Raw genomic sequence first — 22,363 nt, forward strand, 5'->3', positions numbered from 1 at the left:
TCTAGGATAAATATTGTTACAATCGTATATTCTTAGAGGCAGCTCTTAATACTAATGAGCGAATACGTGCATTTATCTAAACTAATGTGAAATCTAATAATTATTATTTACAGAAACAAAGACATTGAATTTGTCACTTGTGTCAACACAAAGTACACTAAAGGTGTTATTTTTCAAACGTTTTCAGATTTTTGTAGAGGAGACTGGTATTTATGTTAGTTACTTTTTCACACCAAAGTTCTTTTTAAGTATGACTGATGACGATGACTGATGATGATGACTACAAGGTTTTATACTCAATTTCAAGTTTTTTGAGCATCAGATGTGGTTCTGATTCCATAATAACTTATGTTGACACAGTATACAAATAATTATTCTGCTAAAAAATGAATCGGTGCAATTAAGTCTAATCTAGTATTATTTTGTAACAGATAAGCGCGTGCATATTTGTATTCAATATTTACACTAAATTATACCTGCAAGCTGCATCTAGGAATAATATTACTAATTTATATCACATTAATATTTTGTGGGTATATACTTAAAAGCTATATTTATACAGGCAGTCCCAAACAAAACCTTGCATTCACTCTTTTTTTTTAATTTACAAAGTACACACAGACAGTTTACACATACAGTACACAAGTAACAGAAGAAAGTTTTTTTTGTATATTTTTGTTCACTTTTTCATTAGAACGAAATTGAGAAAATTGCTTTAAAAGCTAAATAAACTGAGCAATATATAGTATACTATTAACTCAATAGACTACGATAAATACTTATAGTGTTAATTTAAATATTTAATCTACAAGCGTAATTCAGTTGGAAGGGAAATGTGTTTTAAACAACCATACCTAACCATTAATTTACTAAAAGAACCTAAACTTAAAAGCCTAATAAATGTATTATAAACTAAAGCCGTATTATTCAACATATATTATTTACAATTGTCAGCAAATAAAAAATATAAGTACCTATTCAAATAACTTATGCGTAATATTTGAATTATTGTAAAACAATTTAATTCAAATATAATAATACAAATAAATAAAATTAAATGTATTTTTCATACGTAAATAATATTCACAAGAATGATTACATTACTTCCCTTTTTAGTATTAACATTTTATTTCAATTTCTACTCCTATGATACATATACATTTACGCGTCCAATTAAATACAATTCTAAATTTGAACAATTTAATTTAATTCGTAAATATTTATAAACATTTTACAACAGTTTTATGATACTTAGTAACAAGGACTAGAAATGTTATAGTAACCATAATTTTATAGTAAGTACGATTCCATGAGGCAAAACTAACGACAAATTGATTACTAAGCTTAACCCATCCAGTGATAAAGTCGAATATTTCTACTGTGATATGCCAATATAATTTATATACACCTGTACAAGTACAAATGTAAATAAAACAGGTACGTTTGGTATTCAGAACAAATAACTTAAATGTATCGTATGACAAGCTCAAGGTTTCGAAAGCTCACTATTAAGAACTCGATTTACGTAAAATAAAAGTTTCCACAAACGAAACACTGCGTAGAAATTGATTTAGATAAACGATAAATTCACTTCTAAACGCTAAACGATTTAACATACAAGCTAACGATGACAACAATGTTAATATTAATATTCCTATAAAAATACGAGTGATACGTGGAGTCAATGTTGAAACCGAAGTGATATAAGAAAACATGTTTACCATTTTATTTAGTTATCTATTAGACACATCAATAACGAAGAAAGATTTCCGTTAATTTTCATTCAAGTTGCATTTTTATAACGATAGCAACCAGCTGTTTCACTCCGAACGTTGAAGTACCAGGGTATCAGTAGTGACAGAATGTAGTGCTAAAGCATAGATGAAGGCTGAAATGCTGTTTTAAAATAAAAATACAACTTGAAGAGATATTTGAATTTGTTTTACTTTTACTCGTTGTAAGGTTGTTCCTGTGTGCCGTCGTAGTAGTCGTGCGCTGGTGGCTGTACGGGCTCGGCCTGGTAGAGAGCGCCTGACACGAATGGGTTGTTGGGCACGTGGGCTTGGGGCGGTGCGGCCGGCCGGGGTGGCGCGATAGCCCCGTACCCAGGTTGGTCTGAACCCTTTAGTGGCGCTGATGGTCGCTCCGTCTTGGATAAAAAATTTCGTCGCTTCAGAAATAGTACATAATTACGTGCCATAGTTTTTTAGGCCTTACTTGCATTAGGCCTTGTTTTATTTGATCATTCGTACAATTATTTATTTCGTGTTCAGAGACGTAATTGCCACCGTTTTCGAGATCAGGTATGGCACACATAACCTCAAAACGAATTCATCGGAAAAATACACTGTAGACATAGCAAATCATCTAAAATCCCTATAAAATAGAAAATAATGAGTTTACTCACGAATGTTGTTTCATTTTCTAAACTCTTCATGGGTTGTGGTTCCTCGACGGCTGTTTCAGCCCACGGCTGCAGCTCGCCGGACGCGAAGATAGCGTATATAGTAATACCCACGAAGTGTACCGTCGCGCCCATCAGGAACACCGCCCGCCATTCCGTTATGGCTTTCTCCAATTGATTCTATTAAGAATTCGTTTAATATTAGTTATTTGTTTATCCTCAATATGTTTGCCTAGAAAAGCTAAAAAAAGTTTTATATCTGATCTATCTTCATCTTATCTAGGCCCACAATTACCACTGATTTTGTTAGAATGTTTTAGAATGTTACGAAATAAATGAAAAGGTTATAGCTGCTATAGAAAGCTTGTACTAAGTATTCATTTAAAAGCCATGTGCCTGAATGATTTATTTATTCTTATTCTAACGTTCAAATAGAGCCATAAACTACCCTGACAAGACAATAACAACTTAAGATTCAAGAGTACAAAATATTCATTATCTTCAGATAAGCGTATCTGTAACAAATATCTGTATAACGGCACAATGCTGATCAGTCGTGCGTGTTCGGCGGGCGATAATAAAGTGCTCAGGCTCCGCTCAACGCATCGCCGCGCACCCACAATCATACTCATTGTATATTCCGCGTACGACTTCACGAAGCTCGATTTCCTTTTTTAAATTAGCCATGGACGAATGTACTTTTTGTTTCGCTAGTTCGCGCCTGAAAGCGGCACCTAGCCATGGGGGAAGGGTGCTGCAGATTCTAATAAATATGACGATATAATTCAATATTTTTGTTTCGCCGTTTTCTATTTTCTCGGTAAAATCCAATGATAAAAAACAACATAGTATTTCTCCTAAAGTGACTCGAAGCAAATCATCCTACATCCACACCCATAAACATTGTTAGAATTTTTATTTTGAGCGAGCCCACTAAACTAAGATGTGTTAAATCATACCTTCTCCTGCGTCATGTAGTCAATAACGATGGGTACGACGAAGCCAGCGATGGTACCGATGCCGTTGGAGAGACCCATGAGGATGGACGCGTAACGCGGCGCGATGTCCAGGTGGTTCACATTGTAGCCAGAGATGGCGAAGCCACTGCACGCGACACCCAGCGTCAGCTCTATAGTTGCGACGTACTAAGAAAAAAAAGGAAAAATAATTTAAGTTCACATTTTCTTTATATGAGTTTAACATTTAATATAATGTATGTATATAATATGTATTGGTATAGACACCTTTATACAATTCTAAGTTTTGAACAGTCAATGAACGGAAAAGAAACCAAAATTATTATTCATTGAAAATAGTTTACCTTGTTATTGGCATAAGCGACTAGCACGAAAAAGAACGCTTCTAATCCAAATCCTCCGCAGTTGAAAAGTTTCCTCACGTTGGTCGTAGTCATGATGTTATTTTTACGCAAGTAATCTGCCATCATGCCTCCGATTGGCACCAGTGACGTCATTATTAAATGTGGAATGGCGCCAACAAACCCAGACTGAAACGACGAAATACAATAAGGACGGGCCACTTAAACTTGGACTAGTTTGGCACGACGTAAGTAAAATTAAGGACGCTACCTCAGTGATCTGCATGTTGAATCTCGTGTTGAAATATGATGACTGGAAAATGACTAGGAGACAGAAATTCCATGTTCTGCAGAAGTTTGCTACGATGATCGCGTAAACCTACGAAAATACAAAATCAGTTTTTGCACCGTCGACAAAAAAACACAACTTAAGGTATTTCCAAGAAAATAACTTACTGGTGGTGAAGTAGCGAAGGCCTTCCACGGCGTAGACCAGAATCCAGGCATCGCAGCCTGCGTTGCAGTCCCAAGAGACTGTTCTATGTAGGTCAACTCTTTGGCGGCGATAGTGGGATGCTTGCTGGGCCTTTCGAACACCAGCCAGAGCCACAAGGTGTACCTACATAAAACAAATTGTTAAGTAGCATTTTAAATTTTACATCAGTCTTCATAGTCTTCTCTTTGCAAAACTTTGCATAAACTTTTTTTAATCTCTTGTACAGATAACTCTCAGACTTGGAAAGAATAATGACACATAAAAGGCACTTCCCTACTTGACGAAGCCACCAATCAAAATAGTACTTAACTTTTTTTTAACTCTGGCTGTTTCATGTTCACTTACCAGATGACTCCAGAAACTCCGTAGAAGTAGAAAGGAGCTTGCCAGCTGATGTAATCTGTGAGTATACCAGACAGCGGCATGCCGATGACGATGCCGGCGTAGGTGCCGCAGAAGGCGAGGGTCGCCAGCCGCGAGCGCTCCAAGGGAGGAGCCCACATCCGCCAGATACCATGGCATGAGGGGTAGGTCACACCCTGGGGTAATAAATATAGAAATAAAGATTTGTGTCCAAAATGAGACAAAACAAAAGGTGGATTTACCAGCTAACCCTTGGTTTAAAAAAAAGGAGACGGGGAAGAGTCCTGTTATTTTAAAAATCGTGCAAGCAACCTTTTGATCATTCAACTATAGGTTATTTTTTTTTATTAATCTATTTTCGATGAATTTATTCGTACCTCAAAGGTGTCGTATTGATATTATTATAGGTGTTCGCACTTCTACAGATTATATCTGAATAATACGGATACATATATATTGCATAACCGTATATTTTTTCGACTCATAAGTTATTTTATTTATGTCTCTCTATAGAATTTCTTTATCACGAGAAATCCGTTGCTACAATATCAAATCAAATAGAAAAGATGGATTAAAGATTTCTATATAATATCAATGGACCCAACCTTAAAGATTTAATAGGATAGCAGTGGCATTGAAGAATCAACTAAGCCGGGATATGCGGAGACGAGTAAATACGTAACCATGGCAACGAAGGGCCCGGTAATCCTGAAGAGGCTTTGTACTTCGGTAAGCGATGTCGGCTATACTCAAGAGCGATTGACGATAGATACCGATCGTTCTGTAGGCAATCATTGAATTCGCTCCTTTGAAACCTAAATAGAAGGTACTACTGATGTAATTTAAAACCCATTTTTCAACTTCGAACATTTTAAATTAAACTTTTTTCTGATGTAAAGCTCGGTAAGCGTTTGCTTTTATTAAACACTCGAGCAGCTTTAAGTAATTGTAAGAACTTTTAGAACACCTTGAATTTTAATAAATTTCAAATATATTTATTAGTAAAAATGTGCTTGATATACAAAAATAAAAGTCCAACTTTAAAAATACGATGCTTATAAAAACAAAAGGAAACTAAAATGTTTACAGAACAAACACCATTAACTAAAACAAATCTCTGAACACACATCATCAAAGACCGTTCCAATCCTTGTAACCCTAAAAACAAATTTAAAGTATCTGCTAACAGTTTCTAATACTCGAAATATGCATTCAGTCCCAAAAGTACAAATTGGGGGAGTATGAATTCCAAACGTGACAAGTGGTAGGTTCGTTTCAATCCCCGGACTCAAAATTTGAGCATTAGTAATAAGCCTGATCATGCGACGTCACGTCTCGAATGTCAAATGTCCTAAATTTTAAACGTGTGTCATTTCACTCGTTACATGTTTCCCTACTGGTTCATTATTTGTTCTGTCTGTTGTGCTCGTTCGGATTCTGGGATAAACTAAGTCGTTTTATTTGAACTTCATAGTTATTTCCGCCACTTAAATATCCCTAAAACGGCATCCCCACGCACTAAGAAATATTTTCTTGTAATAACAAGTACAATTATGATCCAAATTAGTTATAACTGTTGTAAAAATCACTTAACTAGTCGCTGGTTTAAACGCGAAATTACTATGAAACTTACCTCAACAAATCCCTGGGCAACTTTTAAGATGACGACCGCGGCAGGCCCCACGGACATCGCTCCAGGGATCGCCATGTTGAATATAGCTGACGTCACGATAGCTACACCAAAGATCTTGTTTGCAGGGTACATGGAGGCCAGGAAACCACCAGGGACTTGGGTGATGAGGTAGCCGGCGAAGTAAGATGAGTCTATTGAGGACTCTACACTCACTGTCCATTCGAATGGTGCCTTGTCTGTTGAGTTTTGCTAAGGTACAAGTAAAACGAAAATCTGTTAAATTCTATTCAGCTACTTGAAAAGAGAAACGAAACAATGCTCATATACATTAATAGTAGACACAGAAAACCAAAAAAAAATAACTTTGTTTTTAAATTCGCAATAGACACAATGCACAGCTTCATCTCTAGTCCGCGTCTCGCTCTACACAAAGTGCAAAATGTAATTTTTGTGATACTTACAGCTTGTTTCTCAGTCATCTTCAGCTTGGCCATGCTCATGTTGCAGCGCATGCCGAACATGATGCTGAAGCCAAAGCAGGCGAGCAGCGCTACCGTGTAGCGCGCACTCAGGCACGGACATTCCGCGCGAACGTATTTATCTGGGACAAAACGTGGCTGTCTATAATAGTTCATACCCTTCTAATGCGTAATAGTTATTTTAATTTTTTTCATAAGTTCCTAAAAAACAAGGAGTGTAAAATTCTGAAAACTTTCATTCAAGTTCAAAATCTATCTATATGTTATTTACCTATAGCTCGTGGTGGGGGTCTGTCAGGTGACGGTGGCGTCTCCAAGTCCTCGCCATCGTACATTTGGTCGTAACCCTTCTGATCGACGTGGAAGTTCTCATATTGAGTATTTCTGAAACAAATTAAACGGTTGTAAATCTGGGTCAACGAATTGAACAACAAAATAAATGTTTTGGTCTACTGATCATCATGACACATTAAAGGTACATTATCTGTTAGAAACTCACAAAGGACAAAGATATTTTTTTATCAACAAAAGATTTAGTAAAAATAGACTAGAAATTAAACCCTCTTATAAAGTAAAACAAGCAACAAAATCCTCGTCCTAATGAACTTTTCCACTGCTCCACGATCACATTCAGACTTATAGACTTTCAATTAGTTTACTCCGTTATTCCGCGCTATTTTCTCTGTAATTGAAGCGGATGGGAAACGACACACCTCGTATGAGAAAATAAAATTAAAATGCGTCTGCCGGCTAATAGGGGTGACATGTAGATCGCACCTGAACCCCACACGGCGCCACGAGGAACGGTGGAAACCAATAATAAACCTCTTACATCACAATAGCACCTAACTTGGAATGAAATCTGTTTCATTATTTAAAAATTAGATGTGTTTTCTTTTTAAAATCTACAAACGTATTGCGATTGCGATGATTGGTTATTTAATTTACTTAAACATTTTTGACTCTCCTCGTTAAAGACAAATGTTGCCTAATAAATGTCGACATTATGAAAACGAGTTTAACATAAAAAATAATGATTATAGAATGAAACACTGAAAGAAATGAGCAAATCTTTGCGCGGTTTTAAAAAATCAAGTATTTATTTCTTTACATTTTATTCAAATTCTTCACAATAAATTAATGAGAGAGTCGGAGACAACTGCAGAACTTTCCCAACTTTGCGTCGTGTCAGAGATTCTTCACTTAGGTATCCATTGTACAGTGCAATGCAGTTAACAGACTATGCCACAGTCAATAGGAAGACCGGACAACTTTTATACCTCTATAGAAATTGTTTTAAATACTTTCGTACCCTGTTATATTATAACTTGTATACATGTTGGTGACTCAGCAATTTCCGAACTAAGCAATGCATTTCTAAAACGAGAAACGCCATTTTAAAATGTTTTATACTTGCAAGCCCTAACTTGTTTACGCTTTACCAAATAATCGGGAGAGTGGATTTTTGTTAGCTCTCGATCTAGCGCGACCTGCCGTGGGCCCATTAGTGGGCAAATTGAATTAGTTGCCGTTGGCGTTGCGCGTCGCGACTCATTGTTTGCAAACTAATAGGCTTCACTCTTGACGGCTCGAGCTACGGGGATTGTATCGGAAAAGCTGTAACTGTATTAAAGTCCTGTTTATCGCATGGATATAAGGTACACGGATAATTTCAAAGCCATGCTTTTATATGGAAATTATTTGAAGATTTAAGTCAACCTTTATAATAATAATCTTCCACACTGCACTTTTGTTTATTGTTATGACGACTTTACGTTTGATGACGCAATAAATTATAAATCAGACCAAAATTTAATTCAAGATGACTCAAACCAACAATGAAACGGATCTAAAAAATCCACACAACAAACCAGTAAAATTCAAAAGCCATTAAATGTAGCAGCATAACGACTTGTGGGCGACGACGACAGTACGTAAGTCATCGGCGTGTAAATTCATTTTTCCGCTGACAAAAGTAATAAATGTTGCTATCTGTTCCCGTCCCCCGTTTAACGTTGTTGGTAATGAATCGTCGCATAAAAGGCATAACCAAGTGGAAACGAGGCGCGATGTGGAGTTGCCCGACGCCCCAACACGAGCCGATACGCCATCACTCGTTCCCAACTCGCACCATAGCCCCCGCGCTAATGCGTTTAACTGTGACTGGACGAGATGCCGACGTCAACAGTTACGCCAGCCGACACATCTGTGTGTCGAGCTGATTACTCAATTATGTGATTAAACTTGGGCGTTGATTTGTTTTAAAACATTTTAGCTTTTAGATTAATCTTTTGAAATCGATTAGCTAATCGAATGACAAAGTTTTAAAAGCATGACTTTTATTTATAGAAGTAAAAGGACAAAAAAAAGTACAGCAGATGTAGAGCAGCTTATCTTAGCGTTGTATATAGCCTGAGGAATATTTTTAATAACACTACATAAAAATAGGTTATTATCAATTTTGTTACTCTGTCCCCTTTACCAGCCCCTTGGCAGCGTCGTGTCGGCGGCGCTTCATTGTGCCGCTAATGCACCCCATACACGATGCCTATAATTATGCGACGCAACTCTAAATGGCATAATTACTGTTTTGTCCCCGTTTGTCTACGTAAAGTTAATGGATACAGACATTTACTTATTTGAATATTGATTTAATTTCATACAGATTCTATTAATAGGTCAAATGTGCTGCTACACATTATATCGACAAGGAGCAAGCTTAATGAAGCGGAATAACTAATGCCAATGTTTTATATACCTTAGCTATACTTGTCACGCCCTTGACTCCACAATAGATTATAATTTTGGACTACAAATTGAATCACTGACCGAGTTCCATTTCACAGTGAAACTTCTAAGCCAACTTTGTCATTTGGCACTTTGTCGCCAAGTTCCCGCTGTGAGGACAAAATCCTAATTTATTACTAAAAAAGGTTTAACGTTTAAAGCATTTAGGAAGAAGAGAGAATACAGAAAGCGAAAATTTGTTGCAAAAATGACTTGCTAACTTCAATGATGGTCTTTTGAGCAAAATATTACAAAAATTAATTGTCATTAACAGGAAATTATCTTAATTTACACGTTTGCTGTTAGCATTCAAAAGAAGATGGACAATAAATTTCGCTTTTAACATTAGCCATGCGTATAGGTTTTCTCGACATCTCGAAGACAGAACTCCTGGATCAGACGTGAAGAGCGGGGGGGCAAAAGAGTATGGGCTGGGGGCCGGGGGGCTATTGCGTAGATCACAATATGCACTTGAACATTCCCCACTATGAATACCTATAGACGCCAGGGCGGTACGCGGAGACTTCTTAATTAATTAAGACTCGAGATATGAGAGCTTGTTTAATTAACGCAAAATGACATCCTTTATTTAGATGCCATTTCAATGGCTTCAATTAATTTGTTTCGTGATTGCGATTTATTGTTACCTTTTGCTACATTGATATCTCAAAAATAAATCTTTTGTATTTATTACTGTGATTTCTGTAACAAATGCTTGTAATTTTAAAAAGATTTCCTGTATTCTAGTATTTTGTGTTCAATTCCGGCCCTGTCGCCGCTCGCGGGAGGGGGTAGCTATTACACCCCGTAAAGCCACCCTCTCTAATTGATTTACAATTGTCGGTTAAATTTGTTTCCCGACCACCCCCTGCGATCACCGATCGCAAATGCATTTGGGATACCATAGATGAATGTGGAAAAGTAAAACAGACAACATTTTTCTTTTAACTACTGTATCTAAGCAGCAGTGACATTAATAGTAATACTGATGTTAGTACATGCGTAGGTTTATGATACAAATCAAAATGTGTTTTTTGTAGCGGTCAAAAATTACCGCTACGAAAGTTCGTAGCAATGCTACGAGCATCATTTCATGCACGCTTAGTATACACAAGTGTGGCAGTGAAAAGTTGTTTGAGTAAAATAGAACCCGAGTACGTAGGCCCGTCTGTCAACGATCCGAAACCGCGTCGAGATAGTGAATAAAACATGTAATAAATAAATGTAACGTAACGACCTATTACAGCTACGCGCACTCCGGACACTACACATATACATTTATTGAGCCGGATTCAGCTGACGAAGCTACGAAATATTATAGTGCTATTCTGTCATAACCACGACAATATTAATTTGTTGAAGATAAAACATTGTTTTTTGTCTTTGTGCCCAAAGTATTTTTTTTTATAAAATAATGCCGAAAATCTAATTTAAATTATTTTATTTATTTAGAACAAAAGCTTTCCACAAATATCACATACATTATAAACTCGTTGAGTAAAAGCGAAAATTTAAAATAAACTTGTTCACTTTATTACAAAGAAGTCTATCCATAAATCAAGTGAATGATCTCGCATTTCGACACTCGCGAACATAATAGAGTTATGACAAAAATGGCGAGGCAACCTAAGAAATATCACTTGGTGAACCCGAGACGCTTGTTAGCGGCTCCTTGCCTTTATTTATGACCAGATTTATTTTATGGCCGTTCATGGATGCCGAGGAAATCAAATGAAAAGAGATAGCAGCAAATAAAACAATAATTTCATCGATTTGCGACGCTGAACACAATATAAAGGAAAGTTACTTCGCTAAGAAGTTTCAACCATTTCTTTGATCTTAAGTTTTCACTTCGTACTTGTTATGATTGAGTACTTTTGCGGTAACTAGTAACTATGGCTGTAACTTCTAGTAATGAACTACCATATACAATACAACACACATAGGTATATGCCTATACGTGCCATGCGAGTAATGAAATCGCATCGACATAAGCCAGTCTGATGAACGTGCTCCATTTCATATTTCTATTTCAAACATAAATTTTATTTTCTCTCAACTTGCAGCGACAAATATCATAAAAATGGAAGGCAAACAAGACAGCTGTGTTGTATTTGCAATGGTGTTGTATTTGGCTGGTAGATTCTTACTCTCTTTGCCGCCTAATCTGCCGGGCGGCGCGTACCTCACGTCCGGGATACGCCTCTGTTGTTTCTTGATTTTCCCGTCCATTTGCAGGTTTTTTATTTCATTTTTGTGTAAACGTGCTGTTTGGGTTTTTATTTCAACTGTTCAAATTTTTGTGTTTTCTAAATCTGTTCGAAACTTGTTTTGCAGTTATTTTGTGTTTGAATTTTGCAGAAACGAATAAAAAACGGATAAAAATAAAGTAAGAACATTCAGCAACGGCATAACAGTAAACGTTATAGGCGCTCACGAGGTACGAGGCAGTAAATAAATTGAAGTGAATTCGCAAAGAAGGAAATCCAAACAAATCCCCATTTAATCCTGGGAAAAGCGTTCCCAAATCCAGGTTAGTTGTAAATATCAATTACGCAAATACCTCGGATTAGGAAGCGCTATGCTTCACGCGGGTATCGCGTCTACTGCAAGGGGTGAACTCGCTCTTCATGTGTTTTACAGTCTATTAAGAACACGCTTAAAAGTTTATATCTCATAACTTAAAATTATTATTATACCTTAATATACTACTGAATAAGTGTCAACGTACTAACATAAATGAATTTCAAAAATCATCATAAAGAAATTGTATATTCATTATAATTACAACTACAAGAAATAATTAACGTGATTACTACAATAAACGACATAACGCAGTCTATGCCAACCTGTAAACGTACAGTAGCAGCCAATTGAATAAAGCTCCCGAGGGCGATTTTTTCCCTCAAATCTAATAGAACAGGGACTGGGGACACTCGTTGAAGACTTGTAGATAATTTTAATATTCGTGTCGCAGGCCCCTGGAGTCTTGTATCGATCTCGCGTCAATAATAGACCTGTTATTAGGTCACAATGTGTCTTTTAGTTCCTTATTCTTTCCTGCAGCTCTTTTCTTGCCTTATACATTGTGGCTTTGTTGTATGCCGAAAATACGTGTGAGTGCTTTTACACTGATTGGCTCGCACTTCGGTGTAACCGTTTCGGTACTTTTTTATGCTTAGTAATTGTCTAAAAAGGGAGCAGAGTTATTTATATCTGCCTATACTTTATGTATGTGTATAGTTTTATATTGATATATTTTTGTTATAGTTGTATCGTAAAAATAAATTAGTCTACCTGTGACATCGTAATGCTGTCTCTTGAGACCGTTTCTAAGGGGAACCGTGACATATGAAGACATAAATATAGCTCCGACTTATTGTCTCTGACGAGGGACAACTGATTTCGAAGAAATGCCTCATCGGATTTGAGTTATCACATAATAATGTTCTAATGAAGGAGTCGTGAAAGATTTTCCTATGTACATTAGCGATTCTAGATTTGTTGCTTTTGAATATGAATGATGACTTTATGAATAAAAACTTTACGACATATTTTATTAAAAGGAAAAAAAATAGTAAAAAAATTGTAGTTCAAGAGTAGGGTATGTCACAAGCTAAACATAATGACGATTTGCCAAAATAAACCTTACTGCTCTAAAATACGGGCACTGTCAAGGTCAAAGTGTTAACACCGATTTACGGTCTACTGTATTCACTGTGAAACCGAACGGAAATTTGCTTACAACATGAATTTAAATGTGTATTGTGTGTATATCACTATTTTCAAATACCTTAATAATAACAAAAAAATCTTAGCTCTGTAGAATCAGGCAATGCAACAATAGTCATATGAAACCGTAAAAAAATTTTTTTCGGTAAATCTGTGAATCTTCTACATCTTACAGTAATACTTACAATATCCTCCAAAACATGTTCCCTGAGGATTTTCTCAGTAGGATCAACAGGTGATATCAGAATTCACACCCTCGTATCTTTTAAACAACTTACTACCTTACACTTAAGTTATAGAGTCCTTATTTCAAGCGCGTTTCCGGCCGTTTTGGAACACATAGAAACAACAACCTGTGGATTTCTTTAAACTCTCAAATAAACTTATAGTAGACAAGAAAAAATATTCTTGAAGTTTTTTTTAAAGCACTGTTTGATCCACTCGTAAGTCAAGTTGTAAGAAGTCAAGAACACATTGAATTGTGATAAAACACGTTCATTGTTCCGTAAAGTCCAACGATATATCGGGAAGACGATTAATCAGGAGTAATTTATCGTATATTTAACGCGAACCGAGGAACGGTAGTGATGTGAACGGGAGCTGGTATCAAACTAGCCAGAAATGCGTGCCACGCTCCCTCTGTCCTCACTCACAGCGGTATTCTGCAAAGACATTTGACCTGTTGCCTATTTATGATTCTGTTAATTGATTTATAGCTTTAAAACACGAAAATGTTTTGTCTCAATATGAGTTAATGTAAAAACGTAGATTTTCAATGAAATATAGCTATGAACTAAAATCGAAGGTAGATTATAATTAACATTGGTAATTAATAAAATTTAACTGAAATCAATTTACGAACATCCGAAAAGAATCTGAAATAACTAAATAGTAGAATTTTTGAGTTTTTTTGACTTATATTTATATCAATATCTACATAATCTGTAACCCTTGAGACCCAGCGAGACTTAGGCGGAATTGTTATTAAGTTCATAATTACATTAATTAATTACCATCTTACTTAATGAGCGGCGCCATACAACCTAAAATAATTAGTAATTAGCTTCTCAGTTGAGTTTCGAAACATTATTGATGTTCTCCATTCGATAAGAAACCGATAATAATGTTAAATACTTTATCAATTCGACAAAACTGTCCATCAAAAATATTAGGTAATATTTTTTGTAAAAAAGTACCGAATCACACTGCGGATTGATCCTGTATTCTGGTGACAGGAGTGTATATAGTGCTAAGTCCTGTGCGCCAGAGCGAAACGAAACAGCATCAGAGCGAGAAAACAAAAGGGAATTCATTCAAGATCAGCTATCTTATTCTGCAAAAATTCCGCGACGATAATAATAATCAATCCTTATCTCTCCCTGTCTGCCCTTAAGGAAACTCAATAAACGAGAAGGACAAAAACTCGGTATTGGACTTCGTATTTCTCGTTCTATTGCAGAATGATTCTAAAAGTCTCGCGATTGCTCCAGATTCACAGACAATGCCCCAATTTATATCCAACTCACTTACTGGAGTCAGAGGAGATGGGGTAGTTAGAATAGGAAGGATGTTATAGTAATATGCATATCGCGTTATTATTTCTGTGATACTACGATACACTGCCGACTGGAAACACGATGAATGGAATTGTGATTATTGTTCTACATTTCATAACGATATTATTGCTTCTACTGACAAACTGTATTAAGTATTGTTAATTGTGTTTCATAAAACAGTTGAAAAATGGTTTCATTGCTCTTCGATTTTCGTATTACAGGAAAACACTCTAATTATGAACCAAGTTACAATAAGTCCAGTGGACTGAATATAACTGAAACTTTTCGTATGTTACGCACACACGACAAGGAAAGTGGGGTAAAAAAATCGTCTCACAAAGCCAATTACATTAAAACATTCGGCGCGGGACAAAGGGCGAGAGAACAATGAAGCTTGGAAGGAACCCGCGATATGTCTTTCAATGCTTTTAACTTTCCACTGATGGCGGCGCAGCGAGGGAAAAATGGTGACGTCCCGCGACAAATGCCCGTGAAATAGTGATGTACCGCTTTGATATCTTTTTTGTTTTATTGTGATTCATTTATCGATAAAATTTTCTTTTTGTTTTTGATTAAATTTTAAGTTTTACATAGTAATTCATATTGTTATGTTTATTATCTTAGCATAAAAGTGGGAATCTTTGTTGTCCTTGTTCTTGTTTTTTTTTTTTCATTTTTTTTTTTGGTCTGCTCTATTATAATGGGAATCTACTACGTTATACTTTATCTCATACTTCTTGTATAGGAATAAAAAACATCTATGAAAGTAATAAATGACATATAGTTACTACACATTGTTTTGCAGAACATTTTGCTAATCTTAATTCTACAGCCTTGATTTTTCATAGATTACTGTCTAAAGACGATTTCTATAAACAATAAAGACCTATCTTCTCTTTAATTAGTTTGGAAAAATATCGCCCATTAAGACCTTTTTTCTATTATAATTTTCCGTCACAAAAACCATAAAACATTTTATCGATACCACGCAACTCCGGTATCGTAGCATCACTAATAAAGAAGTGAGACGTAACCAATGGGGTATCACGGCTTGGTTGCACCGCAAACTCATTTTATAAATCGTCTGTCCGCTCGCCCGGAACCACGCGTTAACCCACCCTTCTAATGCACCTCTTTTGTAAAAAAACAGTATAAAAATCATTTAGATTACTTTTTGATTACTAAAAATAATATGTGTAGGTAAATAAATTTTAATTTTAGAGTTCCCAATTCATATGAAACGTCGCCAAATTCTCAACAAATGCTTCCTTAGTCTGTTTTATTAGTCATAACAATATCCAAGAACTTTATATGAAATCACTTTATTAAATGGGGTCAAATAAAACCTTCGTAGAGTCAGAATGCGTTTGATGAGTAATGCTTAAGTACATCTTTAATAATAAAGGATTCTTATAGTGTTTTTGCGATTTTTAATAAAAAAATCATCTTATAAGTATGTTAAACTATTGGCCAAATTCTCGATATCCCAGTATTTTATAGCATAAAAAACGTTATCTTATATAGCTGTACTTGGACAACACATCACATTATACTTTTATAAAAGCGACCTTCCTCTCAAACCACTCGCTTAATAGACGGTATCAAGCCAAAGATCTTAAGTAAATCAAATCGCCCCATGAATGGCGAATGAGTCCGGGGCTTTCCACGGAGTTTTCTACAGATGACTATCACAATGGCCGGGATCAAGAGAAACTTATCTCGGGGAGGTCGCAAAAATGTTTCTTAATGCCCGTTTAAGTTGCATCCATTTGATCCTATCGTGTCTGAGATAGTAGAGTAAATTAAGAATTTTCTAGACTGATTTATTCATTCTGAAGATCATTAAACTTTTAAAGTGGATTTAGTATGAAATGTGATTTAAGATACTATACGAAACTGCTTCGATTTCAGTCTAGACTTGAAACAGAATAATCTCATTGAAATTCTATGTATGATAGAGTGCTGTATAAAACAATGTAATAAAGATTGACATTTTTTTTCTTAATGAATCACCAATCTGTCATAAACTGTTCTACGTGATTTTATGTAAACCACTAAATATTGTTATTGAAGCAGTTACATTTTTATGGATCCTAAACACTCAATAAATCCGACCGTTATAAAAGTACCCACCGTGTATTAAATGTACAATGCGTAGCTACAAATCTGTTGGAAGCGAGGTGAAACCGCGGTGAAACCCCTTTCAGATGGGCGAAACGTTACCGGCTTTGAAAAACAACAATAACCCTCACCATACGTATGTATGAGGATACGCAATATACTTTAAAAGTACGCCTGCCACAGACTAGACAAATAATAGAGACGGCTCTTATACAATGCACTAAAAAAGGCTGAAGGACTTTTGTATCAAACGTACGGTGTACGGTTTTGAACAAGATTCTGGTAAGTTCTGTTAAGTAAGATGTCTTCGTTTAAGATTTTTTTACAAGAATGGAAGATTTTCTTAAGACCATAAATTTTCCTCATTATTATGTATCAAATTCATGATAGTGAAAAATAAATGTCCCAGTATCTCACTAGTGCACTGTCAAAGAGAGTATTTTCCACAGGCTTACAAGTCTGTCGCCTGATTTGCATACATCCTTGTCAGCGAACGCTTTGCGCATTTTATTAACTCTACGCAACCCCTCTCTGTTTGAGAGCCACGCTATTTTCATGTTTCGGGACTACAAATGGGAATCCATTTAAATACTAAGCCTACATTTCAATACGATGTGATGTAAATGTTTATTGTAAGATTGATGAGTATTGCCGAGTCGTAATTAATTTACCCTTGCTTTTACGATTGATACGTCCATTTTAAACTAGAGTTAGTAATAATATTGTAGTACAGTGTAGAACAGAACAGTGGTTTAGATTTCGGGTGTGATTGGTTTCTTTGTGTGAATTAGACAAAGAATTTTCGATTTAATTTTTAATTACTTTTCTGGATTGTGTTGGTAATATCCACACGTACTCGTAAAGCTGCCTTTGTAACTTTGTGTTCGTCAAAGGCGTGCCGCACGCCGCGGATCGCTCGAGCTTCTCTTTGAGCGCGTCACTTGAGGGGCTTGCATGAAATAGACTCGATTGTACCAATTCGCTTATTTGTTTGCCGTTGATCGACTACCGAGGGTGGATCGCGAGTACAAATGTAATTTTGTGGTTTCTACTATTCACGTGTTTTGATATAAGTATGTCGGTATTCGGTACATTTGAAACTCAAGCAATAATCGATTTTACTTATTTGCAATATTAATCAATTTCGTTAAACAATGTTGAGAAAGGAAGATGAATCTAATAATAGAGACACCGACGCGTCATAGTCAATTACATCAACAACTTTACTTTCTAAGTTGTCGCCCCCGAGATTGTATTTTAGATAATGGCTCGGTAATCACGTCGGTGATTTATCACGTTGCTATCTCAGCCTTCACTGTCCATTAAGCAATCTGCGAGTGCAACCCTTTGTTGTGTACATATAGGGAGTCTGCGCGTCAGCTCGTTCACAATAGTGCGGTGTCTTGAATGGCGTACATCACTTGTTTTTCTTCTAAGTGTGACGGAATGTCGAATGCCTTTGTAAAGTTAGAATTGTCTGCTAAACTCAGAAATGTCTCCTTCAAATAACGTCTAACGCTACCTAGTTTACTTATGTCAGTGTATGGATCAATCTCGTATGTAACAACGTCACCCGAGGGAGTAATAAACAACTGTGGACCATACAAATATTTGTTCAGCTCGGCCCTCTTTATAGATCGCGGCATTAAATCGACTTGAATCGAGAGGATAAATCGCCATAGCAACTGGAGGTATTTTATTAATTAATGGTCAAGATATCACGAGGTATAACGATCAGCTGTTAAACCTATTCTTTTAATAGAATTTCTAATTCTGAAGACTTTGAATTATAACGATTATGTACTGTTAACTATAATTACTTTGAATGTTTTTATTCTATTTTTTCTCCATTTATTTTGATGTTTGTTCAACAAAGAACATGTTTCTCCTCTGTACCAATATATAAAGAATACACGTGCAACACCATATGTCATTATAAGAGAATATGACAAAAAACAATTTGCAAAATAAAGTCACGTCGTCCCAAACTGCACTTTACAAAAGCTAAAAGCCATTAAGTTTAAAATATTTCAAAACGTTTTGAGTATAGCCACGAGAGTGGTAGCCAACAAAGTTAAGGGCACAACAATTGACATGCATTAACGGTATTTCCGGTGGCGTCGGCCCGCAACGTCATTACCGACCGGAAATTCAATCGAGAGCTGAAACGCCTCTGCGTATTAACTTGTTACTAATATTATAGAACATTCTAAACGTTTTATTAAAGATTTGTAAGTAAAAGCTTTTGTTATTTAGAGGTCATTAATTTCATAAAGTTCAAGAACGAAACACTGAAGTTATTTAAAACTTCTAAGTGGTGAAATATTTGTGATGTAAGTTTTTCTTACAAAACTTTGTAGTTGGTTTTTTAAAAGGAAATTAAACAATTTGCGACAAAGAAGCCATACAAACGAATAGTTCAGAAAAATAGTACGGTATGTACGAAATTTTAGAAATCACCAAAATGTTGAAATGAATTTTCTCTGTAATTACCACAGATGTTAACTTTTTTATTTTTAAACTAAAATAAACTTGCTTTAGTTCAGACGTCTTACAAATCATTAAGTAGGTATACTATACATATATTCCCTTGATTATGTTCTGTAAGAGTTTTGTATAATTTTTATTAAATTTCACATTTGTGTATTGTCTACTACGATAACATTATGTACGATGTACTATGTTCATCTCTATAACTGTTACCCATTACTGCAATTACTAAGAAAAATAAAAAAGCAGCATATATACTTTGATAGAACTCAACATTGTTTCCGAACTAGGGTTGGGAGTACAAAACGCACGCACACCATCTTACAAGCACTCGGCGCGTGACGGAAGCCGCGTCAAGTGCGAGCCGTCATGATCTGTGATCAATAAGTCTTCGAACGCAAATATTTGCACACCACGTACATTAGTGGAGGAAAACGAACGAATGTCGATCTCACTTGTACACAGAGAAGGTTAGCGACAGAAGTGGTACTAGTTAATACGAAATAGTATTTCTGCTTTTTATACTTCAACTCTCTGTGTCGTGAATAGAGAGATAATAATCTTAATATAGCCACAAGTATAAATACTATTGGAATGTTATCAGCTGTCGCAAATTATTAGAAATTGTAATTGCTTTTCTAACGCAGTATGTTGCGGCTTTCTTGTAGCGTGACTATTTCAAAAATATATCATGTGTCTGTTTCCAAAACATAACATTTAATTTCCAGGTTAAAATACAGAATTCTTAAAGAGTATCTTCATTTGATGATTTCATCTCTCCATCAGTTGTCATATTATAGTTGTTATTACAATACCTACCCAGCTCTACAAAAAATAACAAATATTTTACCATAAAAGAATGGTAAAAATAGGCACGTGTAGTGACGTCAGTTGTCTGGTCTATGGTGTTTGGCTACATTGTCGTTTATGAAGGCAGGAGAGTGGGCCGAGCGGCGCCGCGGCGTCTGCCCTACGCCTGGCGCCAGACGTCTATCTTTGTTTTAACACAGAGATTTTTGCCGCAATACGCAGTTATTGGGATTAAGGGGATTTGACCGAGAAACATAAAGCGTGTTAAACAGACCACGGGTTTTAAGTTAAATATTTTTTTGTTGACAGAAATCACGTTTATATTTGAAATACCGATACTATTCACGCCAAGAAGAGGATTGAAAAAAAAGAAAACAAAAAGTGAGAAAACACACTACAAAAATATTAAGCTATAATCAGCTCTCTAAAAATATGTAGCAGAAGGGAGTGAACAAGATTTCTTTTTCAAGAAGACGTCTCATCCAAAATAGAAAATTTACTATTTAGGTTACTACTGCACAAGTTTATCGATCACAGGTTCATCTACAATTGCTACGGTCAGTACATGGATGGGTGCCCATCTATGTCATAACGAGTTTCTCCGTATTACGGAAGTCATGTTTAATTGTGGGTCCCATATAGAATAAGAAAGGCATAAAACATCACATGCTAAACATTTAATAATATTTGTTACCGGAATGCCTTCTGCTGTTTTTCGTTTTTACGGGAAGTCAGAAGCTACAAAGTCTGACAACCAGTCTGACTAACATGTTGCCATGTAACTGGATTAAGAGGATAAGATCTCTTTTTTATAAAGATATTAAATACTGAAAACTGCATGCATTTTAAAAAACAACAACTAGTTTAATTCTGTTCGTCTCTGTATCAATATTGCAGAATATTCCGACGGACTAATTAGCATCCCACACACACAACCAATACCTCTATTCATTAACATTGATACAGCTCGCTTACAAAGAGTCAAAAATAATCAACTGTGCAAGACTGACGTTCATTTGAATATAATACCTCTATACGTATACGTTCTGTAATTTCAGCATGCCCTTTGAAGTGGGATTAATGCCGGTAGCTGTGTAGATGCGGTAGCGTCCACGCAGCAAATTAAATCTGTGTCCTTTCACAGAGGATTCTCATTACGACAATTTAGTTCCCTTAATGAGTATAAGTCAAACCGAGGGGGGTTTTTAATTCAACAGAATATCGAGAGTTAGTTGGACTTTGTAATTATCGTTTACTTCAATAGATGATTGAGTTTGTAATATTTTTTTTAAGGGTTGCTCATAATTTGTTAACCCTTGATACTTTTTAAATTTTAATTTTTAAATTTGCCTTCCAGTTTTGAAACGTCTAATTAAATATTGAAGTTAAGTTATATTCATGTTATAAAAAAAAAATGAAAAATTCTAAAAGATTTTCTTTCTAATACACAGTTCAATAAAAACTTTCAATACACATTCTGTCCATTTTATCTTTATTCTAATTAGTTATCTTAGTATTAGTTACATGTTTACGTTAAGATTATTTTGTGTAACATCATTCAGTTGATTTGACTTAAGAACGTATCTTAAGGCATCTTAATGAGGCTACCATTCCCTTACCGAAATTCCTCAATCAAAAATCACCAAATTACCCCCAATCAAATCAGCTAATCACGACCAAATCAATAATACACGGCAACAAAAATAAATAATAAATATCAGTGGTTTATAAGATAGATTTATTTGCGGAGATTCGTCCCCTTGGCGCCGCGCCGTGCCGCCGGCGGAGGCGCCGCGCCGTCCCGCCGGACAGACAAGACGGCACCGGGACTATCGATCTCCGGGGATGACGACACGATTAGCCCGGTTTAGTTCACGGACGAAATCGAGGACGAGATACGAAGCCAAATATTTTGAGGTTAATGGAGATAAGGTTAGGTCGTCAAAAATAGTGCTACTTGGTTTCCAAAAAAAATGGGGCAGTGTTAATACCCAGTCTACTACGACGCCGACTCTACGTCGGCAAGTCGTAAGATCCTTCTTCATCTGTCGTAACTAGAGATTATTGCATTACAATCTGTTTCCATTATATTTGCTCGGATATTTAATATCTTTGTTCTTGTATGTCGAGCAAAAATGCTACTTTTACAATATTAAACGTATTTTAATTTTGTC

At 35.8% G+C, this 22,363-nt stretch overlaps 1 protein-coding gene across 2 annotated transcripts in view; it reads right to left on the reverse strand.

Annotated features, from left to right (window-relative positions):
- Positions 1 to 1,587: 1,587 nt before the first annotated feature.
- Positions 1,588 to 22,363, reverse strand: part of LOC113497532 (vesicular glutamate transporter 1) — a 35,441-nt gene continuing 14,665 nt past the window's right edge. For both annotated transcript variants that reach the window (XM_026877112.1, XM_026877113.1), the window contains 10 exons: positions 6,965 to 7,077; positions 6,676 to 6,815; positions 6,215 to 6,463; positions 4,564 to 4,757; positions 4,179 to 4,341; positions 3,994 to 4,101; positions 3,726 to 3,911; positions 3,364 to 3,549; positions 2,408 to 2,584; positions 1,588 to 2,149 (listed from right to left, as the gene is read on the reverse strand). In XM_026877112.1, the coding sequence (XP_026732913.1) occupies positions 1,949 to 2,149; positions 2,408 to 2,584; positions 3,364 to 3,549; positions 3,726 to 3,911; positions 3,994 to 4,101; positions 4,179 to 4,341; positions 4,564 to 4,757; positions 6,215 to 6,463; positions 6,676 to 6,815; positions 6,965 to 7,077 (1,717 nt within the window). In that variant the 3' untranslated portion in view covers positions 1,588 to 1,948. The remainder of the gene's footprint in view (positions 2,150 to 2,407; positions 2,585 to 3,363; positions 3,550 to 3,725; positions 3,912 to 3,993; positions 4,102 to 4,178; positions 4,342 to 4,563; positions 4,758 to 6,214; positions 6,464 to 6,675; positions 6,816 to 6,964; positions 7,078 to 22,363) is intronic.

The sequence above is a fragment of the Trichoplusia ni genome, chromosome 9 (assembly GCF_003590095.1).
Source record: "Trichoplusia ni isolate ovarian cell line Hi5 chromosome 9, tn1, whole genome shotgun sequence".
Lineage (NCBI taxonomy): Eukaryota > Metazoa > Arthropoda > Insecta > Lepidoptera > Noctuidae > Trichoplusia > Trichoplusia ni.